Source organism: Ursus arctos, unplaced genomic scaffold, assembly GCF_023065955.2.
Source record: "Ursus arctos isolate Adak ecotype North America unplaced genomic scaffold, UrsArc2.0 scaffold_9, whole genome shotgun sequence".
NCBI lineage: Eukaryota > Metazoa > Chordata > Mammalia > Carnivora > Ursidae > Ursus > Ursus arctos.
The window spans coordinates 58,253,182-58,276,737 of NW_026623111.1; the positions used below are offsets into that span (position 1 = coordinate 58,253,182).

Here is a 23,556-nt window from a genome sequence, read left to right on the forward strand (position 1 = left end):
TCAGGGGGCCCATTCACCCAGATCTAAGGATGAAAAGTACAATGTAATTTATTCAACAGACTGCCTAGCAAGAGACCAGAACAACAGGAATGCATGCACACGCATGCACACACGCACACTAGGACCGCTTCCCCTCACTCCCTTCAGCTACCTCTTGTTCCAGACACCAGCTGGGAGGCATGCTCAAAGCATCTGGAGCTGGGCTGTTCAGGATTAGGACGATGTAGTGGCCCAAACTGTGCACCGGGCTGAAGACAGCACCGTAAGTGCACGCGGAGCTCGTCCAAGGGTAGTGGGGATTCCCTGAAGAAGGGCTTCAGCTATTTATTTACTTTGCTCATAATTCTGTTCTCCTGTTTCAATAGTTTCTCTGCTTACAGCCACATCAGAGGATGGAGTTCTAGGGCAGGTGAGTGTAAGTTTGTAGAACAGCACAAGGGGGCAGCATTGAGCTAACTGTTTCTGTTGCAATTTCTTTCTGTTCGCTTTGCACAGTGAACAGCCTTCCTAGCCAGGAATCATTACAAGGAAAGGGCATGAGAGTCAGGGATCTATGTTAATTCTGGCTCAGTGGTAAATATCCTTTAAATGCAGTTCCTCGGGGCACCTAGATGGCTCAGTCGGTTGATTCTTGCTTTCAGTTCAGGTCAAGATCCCAGGGTCTTGGGATCCAGCCCTGCTCAGCGGGGAGTCTGCTTCCCCTCTGTCTCTCTCCCTCTTCAAACCCCCCCACCACTTGTGCACCCTCTCTCTCTAAAATAAATAAATCTTAATAAAATAATAAATGCAGTTCCTCTTGGGTTTTCAACTACACAACAGAGAAAAATATTACTTGGTTAACTACTTAAAATTTCTAACAATTCTATTTCAACAAAACATTTCATATGCCATTTAAACATTCATAGCCTTTAACTCAGTAACCCTACTTCTGGGAATTCAGCCAGGGAAAGTAATCCAAAAGCAGGGGGGTTGGGGGGCATGTACAAATATGTTTAAGAGTTTTAACAGAGGAAAAACTAACAACTGGAGAATGCTTAACTCAAGTACACAATATATTCAATTGGCTATGTGTACCTATTTAAAATTATAAGAGCTGTTGACAGCATGGTCAATGCTTTCAAAAAATATAACAACTATTGGGGTGCCTGGGTGGCTTAGTCAGTTAAGTATCTGTCTTCACCTCAGGTCATGATCTCAGGGTCCTGGGCTCCAGCCCTGCAGCAGGGAGCCTGCCTCTCCCTCTCTCTCTGCCCCTCCCCCTGCTCCTGCTTTCTCTCTCTCAAATAAATAACTAAAATCTTTAAAAAAAATATTTTTATATATTTTATATATTTTATTTCAATACTAATACTAATTTTTAAAAGATATAATAATTTATATAATTATTATAAAAACTATAAGAACATACAAAAAGGAACACCCCTTTTTTTAAAATGAATATTAGAAGGGCAAAACTGTGCCATACTGGAAAGGATACAGTCAATTGTGTGGTGGAGACGGCTCCTACAGGCTGGTAGAGCCAATTGTTACCCACGCAGGAAGTTTAGAAGTCAATCAATCATAAGCCTGAAAAAGGCCAGGTGGGAATATTTACACTATGGAAGTCAATAAATGCTACAATTCAGGGGGGGTCTTTGATTTATTTTTGGGTGGCCCCACGCTGCACTCCCCACCCAAAGAGCCAGTCTGGTAGCATAGCATTGTTACCCAAAAGCTCATTTGTTCGAGGGGCAAAGTACTGACTAATTTGTTTTTCTGTATTGGCTGTCAGAATATAGTCTATAGAATGAATTTTTTCATGCTAATCTTTTTATCAGGCCCTACTTACAGAAAAAAACTTTCAAAGGGACAATTTGAAGATATATTCCTCTTATGGTACAAAATGAAAAGACCACCACCAGTTTTGAAAATGTCATAAGAGCTAAGGAGTCTTTAAGTACCTGTATACAAAAGTTATTCCAGAGGCCATCAGGAAAACCGTGTTGTGTTTGTGTAAACCAGGCTCATTTCAAAGAAAAAAAAATCAGTTGGGTATTTGAAACTAAAAATCGCTTTACAGGTTTTGTCTGTGTCAGGCTATTTCCTGAAGAGGACCACTTTGGTATTCTTGCCTTGGAGAAAGCAGATACAACGAGAAGGTAGGAAATGCTGGGTTTGGGAACGTACTGAAGGAAAAGAAGGACATAAAGCTGCTTTGACTCGCAGATGCTTCCTCTGTCGTTGTATTAAATTAAGCCCCACCTCACAAGCAAAAGAAGGTGTCTGCAGCCCTGAGGAGCTAATCCTAGGAGCCGGTAAGGCAAAGAAGCACCACCTTGAGGAGACAAGGAGAGCAGGCTGTTGGCCTAGGCAGCTTGGCTTTTATGGTGACAGGGGACCTTCAGAGGTTCCTGTCCAAGTCTCGTGGCTGCCTCTCAGGTTTAATGAAGAGCTTCCTGTGAGAGGAGGAGCTTCGGCCCAGGGGTTCACGTCAGGGGACAATGTGGGTCAAACCCTGGGCCACAGAGCAAGAAGCCACCGCTCACAGAATGCTCCTATCAAGGGTACAGGCTAAAAGAGAAACAACAGCTTCGATGCTGAATTATCCGTAGACCGAGCATGGTGGTGACAGAACGTCTCAGGAAGTTAAAGGGAAGCCAACGGTGTCTAAAGTTTAGTTCCAACAGAGTGAAATTAAGGTGCTCATAATTGGGGGAGGCAGTCCCAGTACCAGACTGACTTACGATGAACACATCACTGCCCTCCTCCTTCTGGATCACTCTATCCTCCTTACCTTTGTTTTTCTTCATGGACTTCTCACCTGACTTATGATATATTTGTTTATGAGCCCCTCCCCGCCTCCTCCCTACTCCCCGCCAGCAGAATGCTAGTCCCATGAGAGCAGGGACTCGGTTTGGTTCACTGCTGTACCGACAGCACCTAGAAAGCCTGACCCATAGAGGCCCCCAGAACCCTACTCAGCCAAAGAGTACGGGAGTGAGTCCCCCATTCTGGGTGATGTATGAACAGATGCGTTGAACATGTCACTTACTTGTTATAAACTGGAAACACTGACAAAACCTGCATGGGAAAAAGATCATATTACAAAGACTATTAAAAGGTAGAAAAATATCTATAGGAAGAATAAAACTACCTAACACTCTAGCGTGTCTTGGGGTGACAGAGCTACAGACTTTTGAATCCTTTCTCCTTTTAAACAATGAACATATGTACAGCTGTGTCTTTAACAGGCAGAAAAACCTAGGCGAAGAGGGATACTTTAACAATACTGAAACGAGTTCACAAAATGTCATCGGACTTTTTAAAAACGTTTTCAACCAGGTGAAACTGACTCCAACACTTCATCTACCACCTTTGCCTGATTTCAGAGAAGATTCTTTTCTTTTCTTCTTTTTAATCACTATTAACAAAGACAGCAAACACCCTGGGTAAACGCTGGTCATCACGGCACGGTAAGTTACCTGGAAGAGCGTCTCCAGGCTGAGGTTTGCCTGGCCCGTGGCATTAAGGGCTTTGATGGCAGGTGTCCTGTAAGGAGAAGGGTCAGAGGTTACTTGGCACTTTAGGAAACCCTGAATGCCACCAGCTCTCGTGCTGGGAGCCTCCGTACAAGGCCCAGCTGAATTGTCTCCCTTTCATGAAAGCAGATTCCGGCTCCCGAACATGCTTCTTGCCCGGTCTCAGACCACCCTGGTAAAATTAATTCACCAGTCAGGCCCCCGGCACCGTCTGCTCCAGGAAGGTGGGAAGGAGAAAATGTACTGCGACGAAATTACACAGTTGCCACCAAACACGTGGGGCAGTAAAGCCAGGAGGAAACACCTAACTACCTGCTGCTTGGGGATGCACGGACTTATAAAATGTTCAAAATTAGAAGGGCCAAAGAAAGCCCTGACTGGTTTGTTTATTTATTTAAGGGAAATGTTTTCCTTCCAAAAAAGTCTTACATAGAAAACCGTGATTCTTGTCCTACCACTTTCTTTTATAGCTGCGTAAGCAGAGGCATAAGAAGCCACCCAGGGTGTCATTAGCCGAGCTAGCGGTGTATAGGATATAGGGCACCTGAGCCTGAGGCCAGGGCCAACCTTACCCTCCAACACCCACCCAACTGCCAAGTGGCCCTCCCCCACACTCCCACTACACTACACCGTCCCGGCCAAGACACTGGGGAGGCCCAGGTACGTTTTCTGGGAAGGGGTAGTACCTGTAGTCCTCTCCAGTTCTTCTCATAGGAAGGGCACATTCTCCTGACCCCAAGAAAACACCGTAAGCCAGGAAGTGTATCGAGGCCTACCTTCGGTCATCCTTCTTAGGTACTGGCTTCCAGTGGTCGTAATTCGTCTCAACCCGGAACCACCTACAACAGAGCACATCATCTTGTCTTACCCGAGGTCATTCGGCACATAGCTAAAGAAAAAAATATATAAAAACAAAAAAATACCTCTCGTTTCACCAGTTGAAAAACATTATTGATACAAAATGACCAGAGTCTTAATTCTACTCACGCTCCATTTAAAGGATCTAGAGGCCAAATGTCTGCTGGGCCATTTCTGTTCCTCGTGATGACCACTCCCTCCCGGGGAGACGTACCACCGACAATATAGTAAACATCAGCGATAAGGGGAGTCTTGGCCAGTTTATACACAGCTGCTTGAAAGTTTTCCGACTCGCTCAGGGTCTGAACAAGAAGAAACACCTGCATTAGCACCATTACCCACGGCAGTTACCCACACCAACTGACGGACAAATGGGCCGCAGCCCATTCTCCTGATACGTTAAGCCATGGCTACCATCTTAAACCGCTCTGACCTTATCCTCCTGTCATCAGGGCTCCCGAGGTGGAAGGAATCTCAGTGGGGAGCCAACAGCAGCAGGACTTTTCTCACAAAAGGGAAGAACCGTTGACAAGTTCTAGGCCTGCCTCACCAACCACGGGCCACATGCTTTCTAGGCAGGTCACCTTCACAAAGGACTCCCATGTTTCCTCATTCATTTGTTCTTTCAACAGTTCCCTTCTGAATACCTACTATGTGCTAGGCACTGTGCTGGTGTGCGGACAGAGCAGTGACTATGACTGACCTAACCTTGTTCACTCCAAATTTCCCAGAATGACAGGCAAGTCAACGGGCAGTGGTGACACAATGTACGGAGTGTCACCATGGGAGAAGCAGTTGCTATAAAAGCCATAGCAGGGGACCCACCCTCGCCCAGGGCATCAAGGGAGCATCCCAGGGAGGTACCGCACAAGCTGAGGCCAAAGGGACATAGGGAAGTCAGGCTGGTGAAAGTGGTGGTTGTGGGTTGGGTGTGGGGGTGGGGAAGACAGTTCTGGCTCAATGGAATAGTTGAGCGAAGGCTTGGAGATGAAAGACAGCATGCCACAGCAGCGCAGTGAGCAGGGTGTTCAGATACCCCCGGGGTTCAGGAAGACTTCCAGGGTCTGTGGCATGGACAGTTAAGGGATCGCTTTCCACGTCTTCAGCTTCCACAGGTGCTCCTTGCTCCAGCTGATCTGCTCAAGAACGTCCTGCGGAAGGGCCTGCCCTTCCCACCTGCATCTTCAAAATCACTCTTCACCACTTTTGGCAAGTACGTTTTCTGCTCACCCATCCTGAATACTGCCGAGGCACAGTGTCAGGGGTGGGGGTAAAGTCAAACAAAAGAACAATTCAAAATATTAGCGTCTGCAAAGGCGCCATCATTCAGCGCCATAAACCATCACCCCGAGGCAGGGCTTTGTGGACCCTTGCCACCCTTGCTGTTAAGGGTGAGGTATTTAGGGTTGAACTGGTTTGTTCTAAACTTGGCAAAATTATAAAGGGAGGCAACAGCAGTCACGGAACATTGTTTCATGTCACCAACGCCATCCTGCAAGAACTACCAAGGAATTTGTGGCCTCTAACAGAATCCTATGAGAAAAGAGCCAAAGAACATCAGTAAGAAATACGGAAGGCGGTGGCGACTGGTTTCATTCAGGTGGCAGAGGCAGGGTGGGTCATGCACCTTATCTGTCTGCCTCAGGAAATGATGGGAACTGGCGGTGACTGCTCATGGGTTTGGGATTTCTTTTTAGGGAAATGCAAATGTTCTAACATTGATTGTAGAGAAGGCTCACAACTCTCTGACTATACTAAAAACCAGGGAGTCGTATACTTTAAATAGATGAATGGTACGGCATGTGAATTGTACGTCACCATGCCTCAGTTAAATACACACCTACCTTATGACCCAGCAATTCCACTCTTAAGCATTGACTCAACTGAAGGGGACATACGTGTTGACTAAACGCCTTGTACAAGGGTTTCTATAGCAGGCTTATTCATAATGGCCCAAGACTGGAAACAACCCAGTGTCTATCAACAGAAAAATGAATAAATTGTGGCATATTCACACAACGGAATATTCTTCGGTAATAAAAATGAACGAGTGAGTGATACAAACAACATGGATGAATTATAAAAGCACTGGGTGGAGTGAAAGAGAGAGTCCGTACTCTAGGATTTCATTTATACATATTCTAGAACAGGCAAACTTGTCTGTGGTGACAGAGGTCAAAGAGTGGTTTCATTAGAGGAGGGTGTCAGAGGTGAGGAATTGGCGAGAAGGGAACAGGAGGGAAATTTCCAGGGACTTGGAAATGTTCTGTATCTTGTTTTGTTGGTGCCTACATGAGAGGATAAATAGGTGCACAATGGTCAAGACACAGATCCCTGCACGTCACTGTATGTAAATTCTATCTAAAACATTTAAAAATCATTTTGGTATTTAGATTCCACTGGATAGATTTAATTCTAGTTTCGTTTTTAAATGGCAACATTTGAAATACACTGGATTTTTTTGCCGCTTTTTAATCTTACGATGAAAAGTTTTAGGGGCGCCTGGCTGGCTCAGTTGGTAGAGCATGGGACTCTCGATCTCAGGGTTGTAAGTTCGAGCCCCATGTTGGGGTAGGGATTACTTAAAAGCAAAATCTTAAAAAAAAAAAAAAAAAGAGAAGTTTTAGAGGTCATCTTAAAAAGGTATGAAGGATACACAGTTTGTCAACATATTTAGGAAGTACCCAGGTAAGAAGCTGAGGAGAACTCCGAGTCCAGAAGGACGAAGATCATTTAGAGCAAGGCGAAGAAGGTCCAAAAAGGCTAAAGCTGGGCAGGGCCAGATTCTGCACCAAATGTGGTCAAATCACAATTTATACGTGGCCTGGAACTCCGCAGTCTAATAGGTCATACAAAGCAAACTTTCTACCGTGTGCAGAACTACTCTCTAATGCCTTTGTTTTGCTAATTTGGATATTTGCAATGGAGAATCTTAAAGGAGGATACATTTTTATCTGCAGAAAAGCATCCTGTGGTCTCTTATCTCCATCAGTTATCAAGATAAGGCTATTGGCTAAAACTGTGGCCTGTAACAAAGAGTCTCTGGTTGACCAAACTTTGGCTAGGCTCCTCTGAGCCTTTTCCTTGACAAAGCCTTAGCCTTGGCCTATAACGACTTGAACAAACAGAGTTTCTAACAGCTCAAGGCTACATCCCAAAGGTGACCCTGGCCCCTCTTCTAGTGCCTGCCTGAGAAAGTAAACTGCCCAAAGAATTTACTGTTTTGTTCCAGCCCATGCTTAAAGATAAGGCTCCTGTTTTCCAGTCTTTGCAGGAGGGTAGGAGGATAACTTGGATGAGAACCAGTTAGCAATCCCAGATAGGTTTGACATGGACGATCCCTCTTTTCCACTTTCTGTAATTTTTCACTTCTCTGACTCTACTGAGCCCCTGTTGACACCCCTCTCTATTCCCTCATTCTCCCTTTAAAACACCTGGTCACCTCTGTACAAATCAAAGTTGAGTTCAGTTCACATTGGACACGGTTCCCTACCACAACAGTACACTACTGATTAAAATCTGTCCCTCCCACTGATTTCTTTTTATTGAGGTATGACTGACATATAACATTATATTAGTTTCAGGCGTACGATGTAATGATTCAATATTTGCATATATTGCAAAATGATCACCACAGTAAGTCACCATCTGTCACCGATCCATAGTTACAAAAATTTTTTTTCTTGTATAAGAACTTTTAAGAGCTACTCTTAACAACTTCCAATTATGCGATGTAGTTATTATTAACTATTATCACCATGCTGTACCTGGCATGCCCATGACTTATTTTATAACTGGAAATTTATAACTATTATTTTAACTAGTGTCCTGCTCTGTTTGTCTTCCATACTCATTACCACAAAGGTTGATAGGCATTTTGCAAACCCTTAGATGCTATCCTTTTAAGGAAGTTCTTACATGAAAAATAACATTGTTAAACGACAGGGCATTACAACACGAACACACAGAAGATGAAGTTAGGGTGTGGGGGGGCTCAACAGTAAAAGTACTCACAGCGCGGATAAGCCAGCTGACCGGATAGTGTCTCTGGAAAAGGGCAGCGATCACATTCTCCCACCACCAGCCTTCATCTGCCGAGTTGAGGAAGAGACAATAAGCATAAATAGGAATTGTTACCCAAGTGCCACATTTTAAAACTCCTTGTATCTTATTTCTTCCCCATAGTACAAGCTGATGGGAGAAAAAAGTTGGTGGATGAAGAGTGATTTTACTGGCATCTAGTTTTCAAAGATAAAGCTTAAATTTCATGGCACCCACAGAAACATGTAATTTACATATACATACAAATATCCAGGGATTTGGAAATATTCTCTGTGTGTGTATATACATGAATGTTCTGTATACACATGTTACATATACAGAATCTTTTGTGCCTAGAAGCAATGATATATGTGAAAGGGAATAATTCGATTAATCATCGCAGGCAAAGCAGAACCATGTAGCTATCAACAGAAGTGGCTCGATAAGGATTAGGAAGATGACAGAGAATATACCTTTCAGAACTTTAAGTTTCATTTGAGCTCACATTTTTTTAAAATACAAATTTACAGTCATTCTCCAAAATTATTTTTTTAACATCTTTAAAAAAAGCTTTGTTGGGGATTTACTTCCAAAGAAATATTTTCATTCAAGACATAAGCACTGAGCATCTGCTATGTGCTGTATGGTGATCTGGTCCGGACCCTTGGAATTTAACAGTGAACAGAAGAAATTAGTATACCATTTAGCACACAAGATTTTGGTAACTGTAATAAAGAAAATAAGACAGAATAATGTGAGTGATGAGGGAGGATTCTTTTTGAGAGGAATGTTAAGGGTAGCCTCTATGAGTTGTAGACATTTGAGTGAAGATGGGCAGAACATTCCAGACAGAAGGTGTGGGTGTCAGGGCCCTAAGGCCTTGACAAGCTTGGTAGATGTCAGAAAAAGAAAGATGCTGGTGCCAGTAAACGAGGGAGAAGGAGACAGGCATAAAATGAGGTGTAGCAGGTGGCCATGCAGAGTCCTGAGGTCAGTCAGGACTCTGGAGTTGTTAGGAGTGAATTGGAAATTCAGTGCAGGTTTTAAACAGGGGACCAACCTGATCATGCCGGCTGCTGGGAAGAGAAAGTAGGGGAGGGTGAGAAGCCGAGAGACCAGGCGAGCCTCTATAGCAGCACAGGTGTGACGGCAGCTAGCCGAGCGGTGCAGGTGGACAGGGTGTGCAGGGAGTCTGGTTTGGGTGGTGGAGCTAAGACCCAGGGAAGGACAGGTCAAAAAATTCTGGTATAATCAGTGCGGTGGAAAGAAGTGCCATACCCTGAGACACGGAAAACCAGGAGAGGAGCAGGTTTGGGCAGGGGCAGAGTGAGGGCAAGAAGAGGGGAAAAGAGGGGCACCTGGGTGGCTCAGTCAGTTAAGCATCTGCCTTCGGCTCAGGTCATCATCCCAGGGTCCTGGGATCAAGCCCCGCATGGGGCTTCTCCCTCTCCCTCTGCCCCTCCCCGCGCTTGTGCTCCCTCTCTCTCTCAAATAAATAAATAAAATCTTCGTTAAAAAGGGGTGGGGGAGGGAAAGAAAAAAGCAAGAGATCTGGGTAAGCATGCCCAGGGTGAGACCCCGAGCAGCCATCAAAGTGGAGAGGCTGGGAAGGTGGCTGGGTACTCTACTCTGGGGCTGGGAGGTCAGGCCCGGAGATGGGACAATGGCAGCACGTGCTCCACGGTCCCGACTGCGGCCGCTCTGGCAGCTTCACATTCATGAAGCATTTCCTCCTCCTCCCTTGCTTTCCAGGTGAGGAGACTGAAGCACAGGGTCAGCCCCGCAGTGGCGGTCGCCGAGCCAGCAAGTGACAGCCCGACACAGAAGCCGGGCAGGCTGGCTCTCGAGTCTGAGATCTTACCTGCTGGGTGGTTGGTGAAGCCTCCCCAAACTCTACGCCATTTGTTGGTCCCCCTCCTATCCCTGCCTTTTCCCGGGGGTGTGAGGGGGTGCTCAGAGGCCCTGTTAGCACTCTCCATAATGTCCAGAAACCTAATTGAATCTCTTATCTCTATTAACCGGCACATGGTACCTTATTGTTTGGGCATTTTGACTCAATCTCAGCAGACTAAAATAGAACTAGTTTTCATTAAAATAAGGATAAACTAAGCATTAAAAAGGCAGTTTGACAGTATTCACAGAAGAACTCAGTTATTTTTAAACTGCTCAAACCTACTAAGTGGTTCTACTAACCAATTATTAAACAATTGAGTCACAAAAGGATGGAAACAAAGCCCAGCCTTTAAACACACACTTGTTTACAGACATTCTGTGTAAAACCTTGGTAACTGTCATCTGTGGTTTGAGTACCATTTGTTGAGAATCAGTCTCACAATGGGGCACTTGGGAGGCTCAGTCAGTCAGGCATCCGGCTCTTGATTTTGGCTCAGCTCATGATCTCAGGGTCTTGGATCAAGCCCCGTGTTCAGCTCCTCACTCAGCACGGAGTCTGCGAGAGGATTCTCTCTCTCCCTCTACCCCTGTCCCCTGTTCTCTCTCTCTCTCTCTAAAGTAAATAAATACATCTTTTCAAAAACGAGAGCATCAGTCTCGCTCATAGTTGACTTTTGAGAAGATGCTGAAGAAACCCATTAGGATAGAGAACTGACTACAGGACACTGATCTATGCTCAGCCAGCAGCCTCCTGTTAAAGCCTTATGTAAAAAGGCAAGAACAGACCTAACCAAGGAAACAGCAACGTGAAGTCAAGCAGGGTCATCCAATGACCAACACTAAACGCGATGTCTTTCTTCTTAGCTCAGCTGCAAGTTCCTGAGGACAGAGACAAGTGCTTGCCGACCTCCGGGTTTCCCATGCTCTGTGGAACTCACTGATGTCCCCTGAGACCTGGGGAATGGCAGCGGGGTCGTATAACCAACAGAGCAATTGGGCCAGGACTCGGGAGACCAGTTTGAGAACCACCTTTCCACTTGCCAGCGGTCACTTCACCTCCCAGCCTCAGCTTCCTCCGCCGCATCATGAGCGGGGTTGATACTATCAGCCCTGCCTAACAGGACGGTCGTGAAGGTCTACGGAGAAAACTGACCAGAAAGTGCCCAGTAAGCTGTAGAGTGCTCTATCTATAGCTGTTGCCTGTAGGACGTCATCATGTAGCCTCTACATTACTGCAATAGCTTCCTAACAGTCTTCTGCTTCCATGTCACCCCCACATGATCTGATTTCTAGGTAGCAGCCAAAGTGATTCACTTCCTGGCCTAAAACCCTCCTAGGGCTTGCACTGCACCATTACACTTAAAATCCAAACTCCTCATGATGACCCTCACCACGGCCTCAGCCTTCCTCTCCACCTCTAATGCCAGTCTCCCATGCTATAAGCACACTACCGTCTTTTTGTTTCTAGAATCTGCCAGGAACGTTGTGTTTCTAGAACTCCCCCAGCTTCTACAGACCTGGCTTCCGGATCACATGACCTGTAGTAACTGCCCCACCCCCTCCACCGTTCTCTATCACATCTTCCTGTTTCGCTTTCTCTCTCTTTTTTAAAGACTTATTTATTTATTTGAGAGACAGAGAGAGAGCACGAGCAGAAGGGGCAGAGGAAGAGAGAATCTGAAGCAGACTCCGGGACCTGATCTCACTTCCCTGAGATCATGACCTGAACTGAAACCAAGAGTCAGATGCTTGATTGCACCGACTGCACCACCCAGGCGCCCCCTGTTTTTCGTTCTCTGCAGCCCTCATCACCACCTGAAATCATCTTCCCGGCTTATATGCACACTGCCCAGCTCCCCCGACTGGGCTGGAAGTCCCTGCTACGTAGTGTAGTCCAGATTCGTCTACATGTTCAGCTGGGGGAGCAAATGAAGTACCTGGATAGAACTGACCAGGAATATGGCTAAAAATGCTCAGGAAGTTGTTTTGATTACCTCGTTCATCGCCAGAAACTGTAAACTTGTATGGACTCTGACCAGTCCATAATCCTACATAGCCAACAAACGTGGTTCCTGTGAAGGCAACCTGAAATCAAGAGATAGGTTATCATTTTGCCATTCCCACCAAAGATACAATGAAATCGTCTGTTTTGTCCCACTCATGGATTTTTTTCTTACAAGTTCCAACATAATAAAAACTCTTAAATAGCCTTCTGGAAGGTCTAACCTGGGAGTTCCATGGATAGAAATCAGTGGGTCTGTGATCTTGGATGGGAAAAAAGGTACTTATTTATTTTCACTCATTTCTAACTGAAATTTCACTCCTTCAGTAATGGATACATGCAACAAATCCTGTAGTCACAGCAGTGCCTACGACTCTGCCACCAGCAGATATTTTCATATATGTAACGCTATCATACCTACCTTGACATGGTTTCATTACATATCCTGAGATACCATTCATAATTATCATCATGGGAGTTATTAGGCACACGGCTAAAATTTACTATTTAATGTGCTAAGAAAAAGTGTAATATTGAAATGGCTATATTCCAACATAACTGGTTTTCTTTGTAATCCATGCATTTTCTGTTATGCATTATAAGACATTCTGAGAAGGGGTCATAGGCTTCACCAAAGGGGATCATGCCCCAAAGAGACTGAGAAACTCCATCCTAGAAATACCAAATGGGCTCCGATTAAAAACTTGTGTTGACATGATCGTAAGAGACAAATATCATGCATCTTGTAAGCTCTGTGAGGTAAGAGGAATAAGTGACACTGTTTGTCAGTCATAATCATATCTAAATTTTAAATATTAAAGAAACTATTTTACAGGTATCTCACATGTAATCCTCACGGTTATCCCATGAGTTATAGGGATGACTTCCACCTTCAAGAAAGGTAACAAGCACCAATGACTGCAAGATACCACTACCACTATATGACTATGAGCAGAAAAATCACGCTGTAGCAGTTACCGCAAATACCAGATTTCATTTCTTAAAGAGATACTTAAAATGTGCCTGTTCAATAAAGGCTAACCAATATTTTTTATTTTGAGAAATAATTAGGTGTGGGTTAATATTTTTCTTTAGAAAGCCAAATCTTAGGGGTGCCTGGGTAACTCAGTTGGTTAAGCATGTGTCTTCGGCTCAGGTCATGACCCCAGGGTTATGCGATCGAGCCCCACATTGGGCTCCCTGCTCTGGGGGGACCCTGCTCTCTCTCTCTGCCCCTCCCCCCCAGTCATGCTGTCTCCAATAAATAAATAAATAATCTTAAAAAAAAAAGCTGAATCTTAAGTCTGCAATCTTTTTAATCATTTATTTCTGCTTCATCTGGTTGTAAAAATAATTTAAGATGGCTAAATCACAAAGAAAAAATGCAGTGGCCTTCATTTTATTTATTTATTTATTTATTAAGATTTTATTTATTTATTTGACAGAGATAGAGACAGCCAGCGAGAGAGGGAACACAAGCAGGGGTAGTGGGAGAGGAAGAAGCAGGCTCATAGCGGAGGAGCCTGATGTGGGGCTCGATCCCAGAACGCCGGGATCACGCCCTGAGCCGAAGGCAGATGCTTAATGACTGAGCCACCCAGGCGCCCCCGGCCTTCGTTTTATAAATGACTTCTTCCTGGCTCATTGAGGTCTTTCTGTGAATTCTCCCCACTTCCATTCACAGCAGTAAAATGGGCATAATTCTACCTCACTGCTAAAGCCTTTAAGGAATATAATTACATGAAGAAAAAAAAAGTAATTATACTGTCACTTCATTCACATCACACTCTGATGCTCATATTAGGATCACTCTTGAAGGGCAGAGCAAATTAAAGTTTGAAAATCAAAATCACACTGTAGTTTCCAAGATATTTGATAATACGTAATTATAAATGATTCTGGGGTATAATTTGCAAGCCCTTTTATCCTGCGGCTCTGAAAACCTGTCTTTATTTCTAAATGTCTACGCTTTCCACTGTCTCTGCCAAGCCGGTTAATATAAACGGACCCCTAGCTGCAGCAAGAGACTCTAAATCACAGTCTAAGCCTGAGTTTGGGGGGAAGAAAGCCATGGGGCTTTGGTCCTGGCTCTGCCACATCTCCCCCACGTGGGCTGGGGCCACGTCCTCCATGTAGGGTCTCTGCCTCTCCCCCGGGAAAATGAGGATGAAAATGTTGATCTGTGCCCACTCAGGGGCTGTGGTGAGGATCTAAGGAAGAATGGTATGCGAAAATACTTTAAAAATTATGAACAACATTCAAGAATAAAAGATTAATTATTTTGTGGATAACCTGTCCTTATTTTACCAAAACAATTTCTTGGCCATGAGCCCTTAGCATAAAGACGATACTCAAGTGTACACTGTTGGATTTGGTAATAATAACCTAGGCACTAAGAAGTCAAGCCACACCAGCAGACTATTTTTCATGGGCGCTCCAGGACACACAGGAACAAGTATTAACAGTTAGGGTGAGGTCTAGGGATGCCTGGGTGGCTCAGTTGGTTAAGCACCTGCCTTCTACTCTGGTCATGATCTCCAGGTCCTGGAATCAAGCCCTGCAGTGGGCTTCCTGCTCAGCAGGGAGTCTGCCTCCTTTTCTGCCCTCTGCCCCTCCCCACTGTTTGTTCTCTCTAATAAATAAATAAAATCTTTTTTTTTAAAGGGTGAGTTCTAGAGAAAACTGTTGAAATAATTCATTTTTACTGCATTTATTCCTTTGTCTACTTTGAAGAATTTCTGCTTATTGTAGATAATGGAGAAAAGCATAAAGTAGTCAATGAAAGTAATTATTGTCCCATCATCCAGTAATAATTGCTAACATTTTAGCAGATTTCCTTTGGGAATTTAGTATGTGTGCATATTCCATTGTTGTTGCCACTTAAAACCATTTTTGAAGTAATTCTTCAGCTATAAACCAAATTGTTACCTGCGGCGAAGTAAAGGAATGAAATGGAAAAATGAGAAACTTTCACTTTAAGTATTTCTGTATTGTTTTAATTTTTATGAGAAAAAGTTTGTGTTTGTAAAAGCAGATGACCAAGTACGCATTTAATAAATGAGTTTGTAGTATTTGTGACTCAACCCCTAAACGTGAAGAACATATGAAATATAGTCCTTGTCCTTAAACAGTGTCCCCCAAAGCCAAAATCTGGCTTTGGCATGCTGTTACATGGCAGTACCATGCTTTGTGTACTCAATGAACATTGACTAAGGCTCTCTCTCCAGATGTTTACCCAGGAATGTGAAAACAGTACAAATTAGGTTGTATTTTTATGATGAAAATAAAGTGATCAAAGTATAATTTCTTAAAGATCATACTTAGGAGAGTGCTGTGGGTCAATCATACTTATAGAGTGAAGGACCATTTATTATCTGGCCACTACTTACCAAGCATTTATCACATGCTTTGCATAGATTACTTCATGCAACCTTTAGTACTACCTCCATAAAGTAATTAACCTCTCTGAGCTGGAGTCAGCAAAATGTGTCTAATTTCCCATGTTCTCAAAAGAAGGAAGTGACAGAAGCAGAATTCAAACCCAGGACTGTGGGACCTCAAAGTTGGCTGTTTCTAGTAGCCATGACACCACGCTGCCCCTTCCCTATTCCAGAAGCAGCCTCAACACGGGACAGCAGAGAAAGAGCTGAGGTGGACCACTGATCTTACTCCAGTAGAGATTTCCCTAAGGAAAACCGGTTGACCTCTTTAAGTAAATGCTCAATAATAATAAATGACCCTTCCTTCCACAAGCATAAAGGACACAAACTTCTCTTGTGGTTTTGTTTTTCCAGTTTGATGTTTTCTGTACCTTAAGCGGAAAACACACTTAAGCAGCAGGCCATGCTCGTGATTGCTAACTATGGTTAGCAAGCCTCTCTGATTTCTGAATCTTATAGTGTACAAACTGTACCTGCCCATTCTTTAAGAACTGCACATCCACGGTCAACTTGCGCAAGAAATTTCCAAAAGGATAATCCAGATTCCGGCCATGGTAAATGTGGCCTCTGGAGTCTTGAGCCACAATACTGGTGCAGAATCTGAGAAAACAGAAAAGTACAATATGAATGAATGAGAAAAATAAGATAAAGGGCAATGAGGTTTCATTTAAAAAATAAATCCTTAGAGCCAAACAATGCTTCTCCTTATAATGGATACATATGATAGGTGATCCTTGTCAAGCACATGGATGCACAACGGGACACAACTCACCAGTGTTCACTCGGTGTTTCTAGACCGTTGCCCTCAGCCCACATGGCACTGAAAACATATCGAAAGAGAATTTCATCCTAAATCTAAAGCTGAGGGGTGCCTGGGTGGCTCAGCTCATTAAGTGCTGCTTAGGCTCAGGTCGTGATCCCAGGGTCCTGGGATCAAGCCCCGCATCTCATCGGGCTCCCTGCTCAGCCAGGAGCCTGCTTCTCTCCCCTCTCCCCCCACTTGTGTTCTCTCTAGCTCTTTCTCTCTCTCTCTCAAATAAATAAATAAAATCTTTAAATCAATCAATCTGAAACTGACCCATTGGCTCAGCTAGACCTGTGAACTTTGCTTATTCCTCTGTTTGGCAGTATGCAGTCTATTTAACATACTATTGAAAGCTAGTTCAAACTCACTTCTCTTCTATGAATTTCTCAGAGCATGTACAATGGCACTAAATCATTCTGTTTCACAAATGTTTCAAGTCTGTCCTCTTACAGAAAACAGTCAACTCTTTAAGGGCTTGGCAGTCTCCCTGTCCCCATCAGGGCTCCCTGCACAGAGCTAATAAGAGAAAAGGATCTTTTAAGAACTCCCAGCGGGGGCATCTGAGTGGCTCAGTCGGTTAAGTGTGTATCTTCATATCAGGTCATGATCTCGGGGTCCTGGGATCGAGCCCCGGGTCTGTCGGGGTCTGTCCAGGTCTGTTGTGCCTGTCTGGGGCCATCGGGCTGCCTGTTCAGCAGGGAGTCTGCTTCTCCCTGTCCTTTCTGCTCCTGTCCACATTGCTCATGCTCTCTCTCTCAAATAGATTAAAAATTAAAAAAAAAAAATTAAAGAACTCCCAGCTGGAGAGAAGTATTTTGTGGAAAAGAGGAAGAGGTTTGTTAAGACATCTAAGTGTTTCTTCTGAGAATATATAAAGCACGCCCAGTTCTGGGGAAAGAGATGTACATCCACACAAATGAAACCAAGAGGAAGTATCCTGAAGGGCTGTTGGTCATTTCCAAGTAACAGAATTGTGGTTAATTTTTTCTATTTTTCTGTATTTGCTAATTTTCTATAATGACTGCATATTACTTTTATAATAGGAGAAAATAAATTTACTTTTTTTTTGTTTGTTTGTTTAAAAAAGGAAGTTTGGTTAGTTTTTAATTTTTTCCAAGCTTTCTGGTCCTCAAAGAGTTGATGTCAAACACTGGAAGTGGCTAACGTGAAGTTTATGGGGTCTCTCCCAGACAACTTTTCAAAACTGGCAAGACAATAATATTTCCATGTCAAGCCAAGTAGGTTTTTTTTTGTTTTTTTTTTTAAGTAGCTTGCACGCCCAGCATGGAGCACAACGTGGGGCCTGAACTCATGCCCCTGAGATTGGGACCCGAGCTGTGATCAAGAGTAGGACACCCAACTGACTGAGCCACCCAGGCGCCCCTTAAGCCAAATATTTTAGCATGAGGTAGCCCACAAGCACAGGGCCAGGAGGGGACCTGTGGGCTTTAGGGGAGGGACTGCAGTGCCCTGCAGACACAGCTTTCAGCAGCAGCTCTGAGCACTCACCAGGCTGCTGACTTTCAGCAAGTTTTCCCTTCCGAAGGTTGGTTTCCTCACAACAGGTACTAACCATCTCCAGGGCCTGGCACCCAGTAGGCTCAGTGAAGGGTAGCCAGTATTATTCTGATTCAAAAAGCCTCACACCAGAAATGTGAACAGAACATTTCCTTTGTTAATTCTTTTTAAGATTTTATTTATTTATTTGAGAGAGAGAGACAGAGATAGTGACAGAGATAGTGAGAGAGCACAAGCCGGGGAGGAGAGGGACAAGCAGGCTGCCTGCTGAGCAGGGCTCAATCCCAGGACCCCAGGATCATGACCTGAGATGAAGGAGCTTAACTCTGCTTTACCAACTGAGCCACCCAGGCACCACCCCCCCCCCATTTTGTTAATTCTAATGGCGTCTGATGGTGCTTTTTGTTGTCAGGCAATTCCATATATACCTTAACATCAAATCCAAAACTTAGGATGTTTTTATTAGAACTGTTGCTTAAATCTGCGTGAATACAGTAGACTCCAACAACAACAACAAAAAAAGTGGAAGTAAAACTTTTTTTTTAATTGAGAAAGCCACATGTCAGAATGGGAAGAAGACGGGGGTAGGAGATGAAGAATGGCAAAATTAACTTGGTTCAATTGAAAAGCATGTTAATTTAACAAGTCCGTGTCTCATGTGTCTTTAAACATTTCCCTAAAGAGGAAGGCACTCCGTGCTTCTTAACGTATCCTGCCCAGGGATTCAGGGAAGATACCAGGGGGCAGTAAAACTGCCTTATCCTAAGAACCCTTTTTCCCCCCATATCTGTTGGCAGCCAAAAGCTATTAAGTATGTCACTAGATAAGGCTGGTCTGGTGACAAAACAGTAAGTCCTGAAGGCAGAAACCAGGTCAAACCTCTCTTACTTCCAGGACCTACTACTGAGCCAATAAGACTTACGACTCCCTTTGCACTTTGCCTGGGATCAACTACACACTCTTAAGTGCTTTCGCTTTTGTGTGCTATTTCATCCTGCCCACTCTGCCTACCAAATACTGGCTCTATTAGCCAGAACAGGGTTCCCTGTGACCCCAACCCTGGCAGAGACAAACTCCGAAAGAGAAGTCAGGATCTCCAGCCATGACAAACATGCAGAGATAAATGCAGGGGGACAAATGAGTGCTGGGACGTCCGCCTGCACTATAAGGGTGCAGGGTCAGGGGGTTACCTAGACGGTCCATTTGAGAGTGGGGTTAGTTCTAAAAACTTCCTGTTAACGTACATGTTGAGTAGAGTTTGGAAAGTGGAGTACTACCTGAATTGGTGGAGGGAGAAAGAGGGGCTTCGGGTAGAGACATTCAATGTTGAGGTCAGAGAAGCAGCTTTCCTTCTGGAAGCTCATGGTCTGCTGCTCAGATTTACCCAGAGAGGCAAAGAGGAAGCACCGGAGGTTTTTGGGCAGCCCAGTCACCACCCAGTTCTTATCACACTGGAACTATGTCTCCTCCCAGCCAGGTGTGGCAGGAGTCCCTGGTAAATCCCAGTTAATCCACGCTAGTGTGGAACACTCACGCGGTGGACTCGTAAGCCAGGTTGAGGAGCAGGCAGTCAGCCAGGCTGTAGTTCAGGACTTCGCACATGCCACGGATCTCGTCGGTGAAGGGCTGGGGCAGGAAGCGCGCCAGCTGCTCGACCACCTTCCCAATCAACGCGTGGACCCACTTGGGGACCTTATTCCTAAAAACGAAGAACCACGAGGGTGTTCGATCTGCTCAGGGGTCGAAGGGGTGCGACTGTGTGTTTATGGGTGTTGGGGTGGTTCCTGAAGCTCTTATCCTTAGGGGTGCTAGGTCCCTCCCTTTCCCAGAGGGCCGACAGCCCAGGCTCGGCCTCACCCAACCCGCAGCATCCCGCAGGGAAAAAAGGAAACTCGGAAAGGGAGGTAGGGCGAGCGAGTGTGGTCCCCAAAGGGGCGGACCTGGCAGACTCGCCAGACCTGCAACGAGAGTGTGGGCTGCGTTCCCCACTCTGCGTTGAGCCGGCGGGTGACACCCTGCGCGCCACCCTGACCCAGAATGTCTGGGGAAGGGCGTGCCTCTGGTGACACCGAACTTGGAGGTCAAACCAGCCGCTCCGACCATCCTCAAGCCCCACACTTCCCAGGGCGGCCACGAATGCCAGTTCTGGTCTCCGCCGAGCCTGCACACTGCTGAGGCGGCGGGTCAGGAGCCTGGGGTGGAGGGCTAGACGGTGGCAGAGGGCGGGGAGGGGTAGAGCGGCTCGGTTTACAGCCCAGGTGGCCGCACGCATCTGGCCTTCCGGCACGCGGACTACGGCCGCAGGCGGTGCCCCGCGGCTCCGGCCCCGCGGCCGCGCTCACCCGAGGATGTGCGCCATCGTGGCGCGCAAGAAGTCCAGGTCGAAGTGCCGCAGCACGGGCAGCCAGCGCAGCTCGGGCGCCGCGTCCAGGCTCACGTTGAAGAGCGGAGGGGCTGGGGGCGAGGCGGCGGCCAACACCTCGGCCCCGGCCAGAAGTAGCAGCAGCGCCAGCCCCGGGCGCGCTCCCGGCCCCGCGGGCCCCATGGCTCGGGCTCCAGCGGCCGCAACTAGGACCGCCGCTGACTGGGGCCCCGGTGCCGGGCGGGCGGAGGAGGAGTCGGGGCGGTGCCCAGAGCGCTGTAGGCGGAGCCCGCTGCGCGGCCGGCCCCGCCCGGTCCCTCCCGACCGCAAACCGCGGGAGAGCAGCGGGTGCCGCTTCGCAACCGCGCTTCCGGCTCCCAGCCCTCCCGCGGGGGCCGCAGCCCGGGTCCCGAGAGCGCTGAACGCTGCGGGCCTCCCGCCGCTCCCCGCCCCAGCCGTCCACTTGGGTCCAGACAGAGAGTTTAACTGGGGCCTGGAGGGGATTCAAGAAGATGATTTTCAGTAGCAAAGAGGTAGCGGGAAATCCTACTGTTGTGGGAAGGGGTCTGTCCTTCCCTCTGCGCCTCATTTGCTTGTATTTAAAGTCTTCCAAAAATGTATCTGGGTTTTACAAGGAGAAGGAGAATTATTTTCTGTTCAACACTCCCACATCTTTGCAGTTAAAAAAATAAAAAAGGCTTAAGAGTCAGTTAACATTTAACATTTATGTGCCAAATGTTTTTTCTGACTCTCATTTCACCATCAAAACAAGCCGAACATAGGTTCTACCTACTCATCCCCCTTTTCCCGATGAGCAGTGTGAGGCTTGGAGAGGTTAAATCATTTGCTGCATGTCACACCACTGGCCGGCCTGCGTGCTAGCCTCCAGGCCAGGTAGTCACAATCCAGACTCCACCTCAGGATCATTAACCTCCTCTCTCCGTTTTTCTGGGAGAAGAAAACTTCTCTTAGGAAAATCACCGGACTCAGCGAGGCTGGGACGTTCTTATGGTTAGCAGGGACTTCTGTAAGTAAAATAAATGTGTAGTGGAAATTTAGAAAGTTCATTTTTTCCAAGTTTGCTTTTAACTCTCCCCATCAAATAGAATACACCACTGGTACCTCTGATTCCCCCCCCCCCCCCATTTTTATGGCCTGTATGTCACGGGGCTACAGTTTCAAGCCTCTGCTTCCAGTTTTTCCTGGTCTTGGCTTAAAATCTCAATAAAGACCCTGGTCTTAATTTGCTCCTTTGCAACAGCAGGTGTGTGCTTACACCACAGGTCCATCATGAGAATCACCGAGACCAGTTGAGTTTAGAGAGGTGCACTTGCATTAAAAAAAAAAAAAAAAAAAAAAAAAAACTACTTTCTGTCACTTTAAGGATGATATTAAAAAGATAAAAAATAAAAGATCTGTAAGACAGCCATGATAAAATGTATTGAATGAACAAAACTACATTGTGGTTAAACAGGCGTTATTCACAATTAAGCTGAGCTTCATATAATTTTCTGTATTACATTCCTCTAGTATTAACAGGTTATACATGTTACAGGACAGTTTAAAATGTTCGATTAAAAGGGAGATCTGCCATTACAAACACTACTAACCCTCTCCTTTCTGCTGCTTCTATGCCGTGCAGGTTCCAGAGACGGTATACACGGATTTCATGGTTCATCTGTGGATCAGAACACAGAGTTTAAAAAAGATACTTCTGCGGAGAATGCATGAAGGTAAATGACTGTGTCAGAAACATGGGATGTAATGTTTTTATAGCTTGTATCTCATTTTGTTCAGTTTATTTTTTCATTTTTTTACCTGTTCAGGTAAAATTTTTTTTTAATTTTTGTAATTTAAATTCAATTAATTAACATATAATGTGGGCCGCCTGGGTGGCTCAGTCGGTTAAGCATCTGCCTTCAGCTCAGCTCATGATCCCAGGATGCTGGGATTGAGGCCCCCTCTCCCCCCAGTCAGGCTTCCTGCTCAGCAGGGAACCTGCTTCTCCTTCTGCCCCTCCCCCTGCTCCTGCTATCTCTCTCTCACTCTGTCAAATAAATAAATAACATCTTTAAAAAATTAACATATAATGTATTATTTGTTTCAAGGGTACAGGTCTGTGATTCATCAGTCTTATATAATACCCAGTGTTCCTTACAACCCAATGTCCATCACCCAGTTACCCCATCCCTCCACCCCCACCCCTCCAGCAACCCTCAGTTTGTTTCCTATGATTAAGAGTCTCTTATGTTTGTCTCCCTCTCTGGTTTTGTCTTGTTTCATTTTTTCCTCTCTTCCCCTATGATCCTCTGCCTTGTTTCTTAAATTACACATATCAGTGAGATCATATGATAATTGTCTTTCTCTGATTGGCTTATTTCGCTTAGCGTAATACCCTCTAGTTCCATCCACGTCATTGCAAATGGCAAGATTTCATTTTTTGATGGCTGTATAATATTCCATGGTATGTATCTATCACATCTTCTTTATCCATTCATCTGTCATTGGACATCTGGGCTCTTTCCATAGTTTGGCTACTGTGGACATTGCTGCTATAAACATTGGGGTGCAGGTGCCCCTTTGGATCACTACATTTGTATCTTTGGGGTAAATACCCAGTAGTGCAATTGCTGGGTCATGGAGTAGCTCTATTTTCAGTTTTTTGAGGAACCTCCATACTGTTTTCCAGAGTGGCTGCACCAGCTTGCATTCCCACCAGCAGTATAAGAAAGTTCCCCTTTCTCCACATCCTCGCCAACATCTGTCGTTTCCTGACTTGTTAATTTTAGCCATTCTGACTGGTGTGAGGTGGTATCTCATTGTGGTTTTGGTTTGTATTTCCCTGATGCCTAGTGATGTTGAGTACTTCTTCATGTGTCTGTTGGCCATTTGGATGTCTTCGGAGAAATGTCTCTGCATGTCTTCTGCCCATTTCTTGATGGGATTATTTGTTCTTTGGGTGTTGAGTTTGCTAAGTTCTTTATAGATGTTGGATACTAGCCCTTTATCGGATATGTCATTTGCAAATATCTTCTCCCATTCTGTCGGCTGTCTTTTGGTGTCGTCGACTGTTTCCTTTGCTGTGCAAAAGCTTTTTATCTTGATGAAGTCCCACTAGT

General features: G+C 45.3%; 1 protein-coding gene across 5 annotated transcripts in view; it reads right to left on the reverse strand.

Moving 5' to 3' along the window:
• The window catches only part of NAAA (N-acylethanolamine acid amidase), a 39,387-nt gene extending 18,713 nt beyond the window's left edge, over window positions 1-20,674 (reverse strand). For 4 of the 5 annotated variants that reach the window (XR_008958405.1, XR_008958404.1, XM_044388174.3 and 1 more), the window contains exons 1-9: window positions 20,418-20,673; window positions 19,610-19,774; window positions 16,226-16,352; window positions 12,305-12,395; window positions 8,391-8,467; window positions 4,506-4,678; window positions 4,295-4,357; window positions 3,462-3,528; window positions 3,032-3,060 (exon numbers count right to left, since the gene is read on the reverse strand). Coding sequence is in view for 3 of the 5 variants with exons in the window: in XM_044388174.3 (XP_044244109.2) it covers window positions 3,032-3,060; window positions 3,462-3,528; window positions 4,295-4,357; window positions 4,506-4,678; window positions 8,391-8,467; window positions 12,305-12,395; window positions 16,226-16,352; window positions 19,610-19,774; window positions 20,418-20,620 (995 nt within the window). In the remaining 2 variants the exon portion in view is untranslated. Of the gene's footprint in view, window positions 1-3,031; window positions 3,061-3,461; window positions 3,529-4,294; window positions 4,358-4,505; window positions 4,679-8,390; window positions 8,468-12,304; window positions 12,396-16,225; window positions 16,353-19,609; window positions 19,775-20,417 lie in introns of all 5 variants that reach the window. The other variant, XM_026509943.4, reaches the window with a different exon arrangement.
• Between the last annotated feature and the right edge of the window lie 2,882 nt (window positions 20,675-23,556).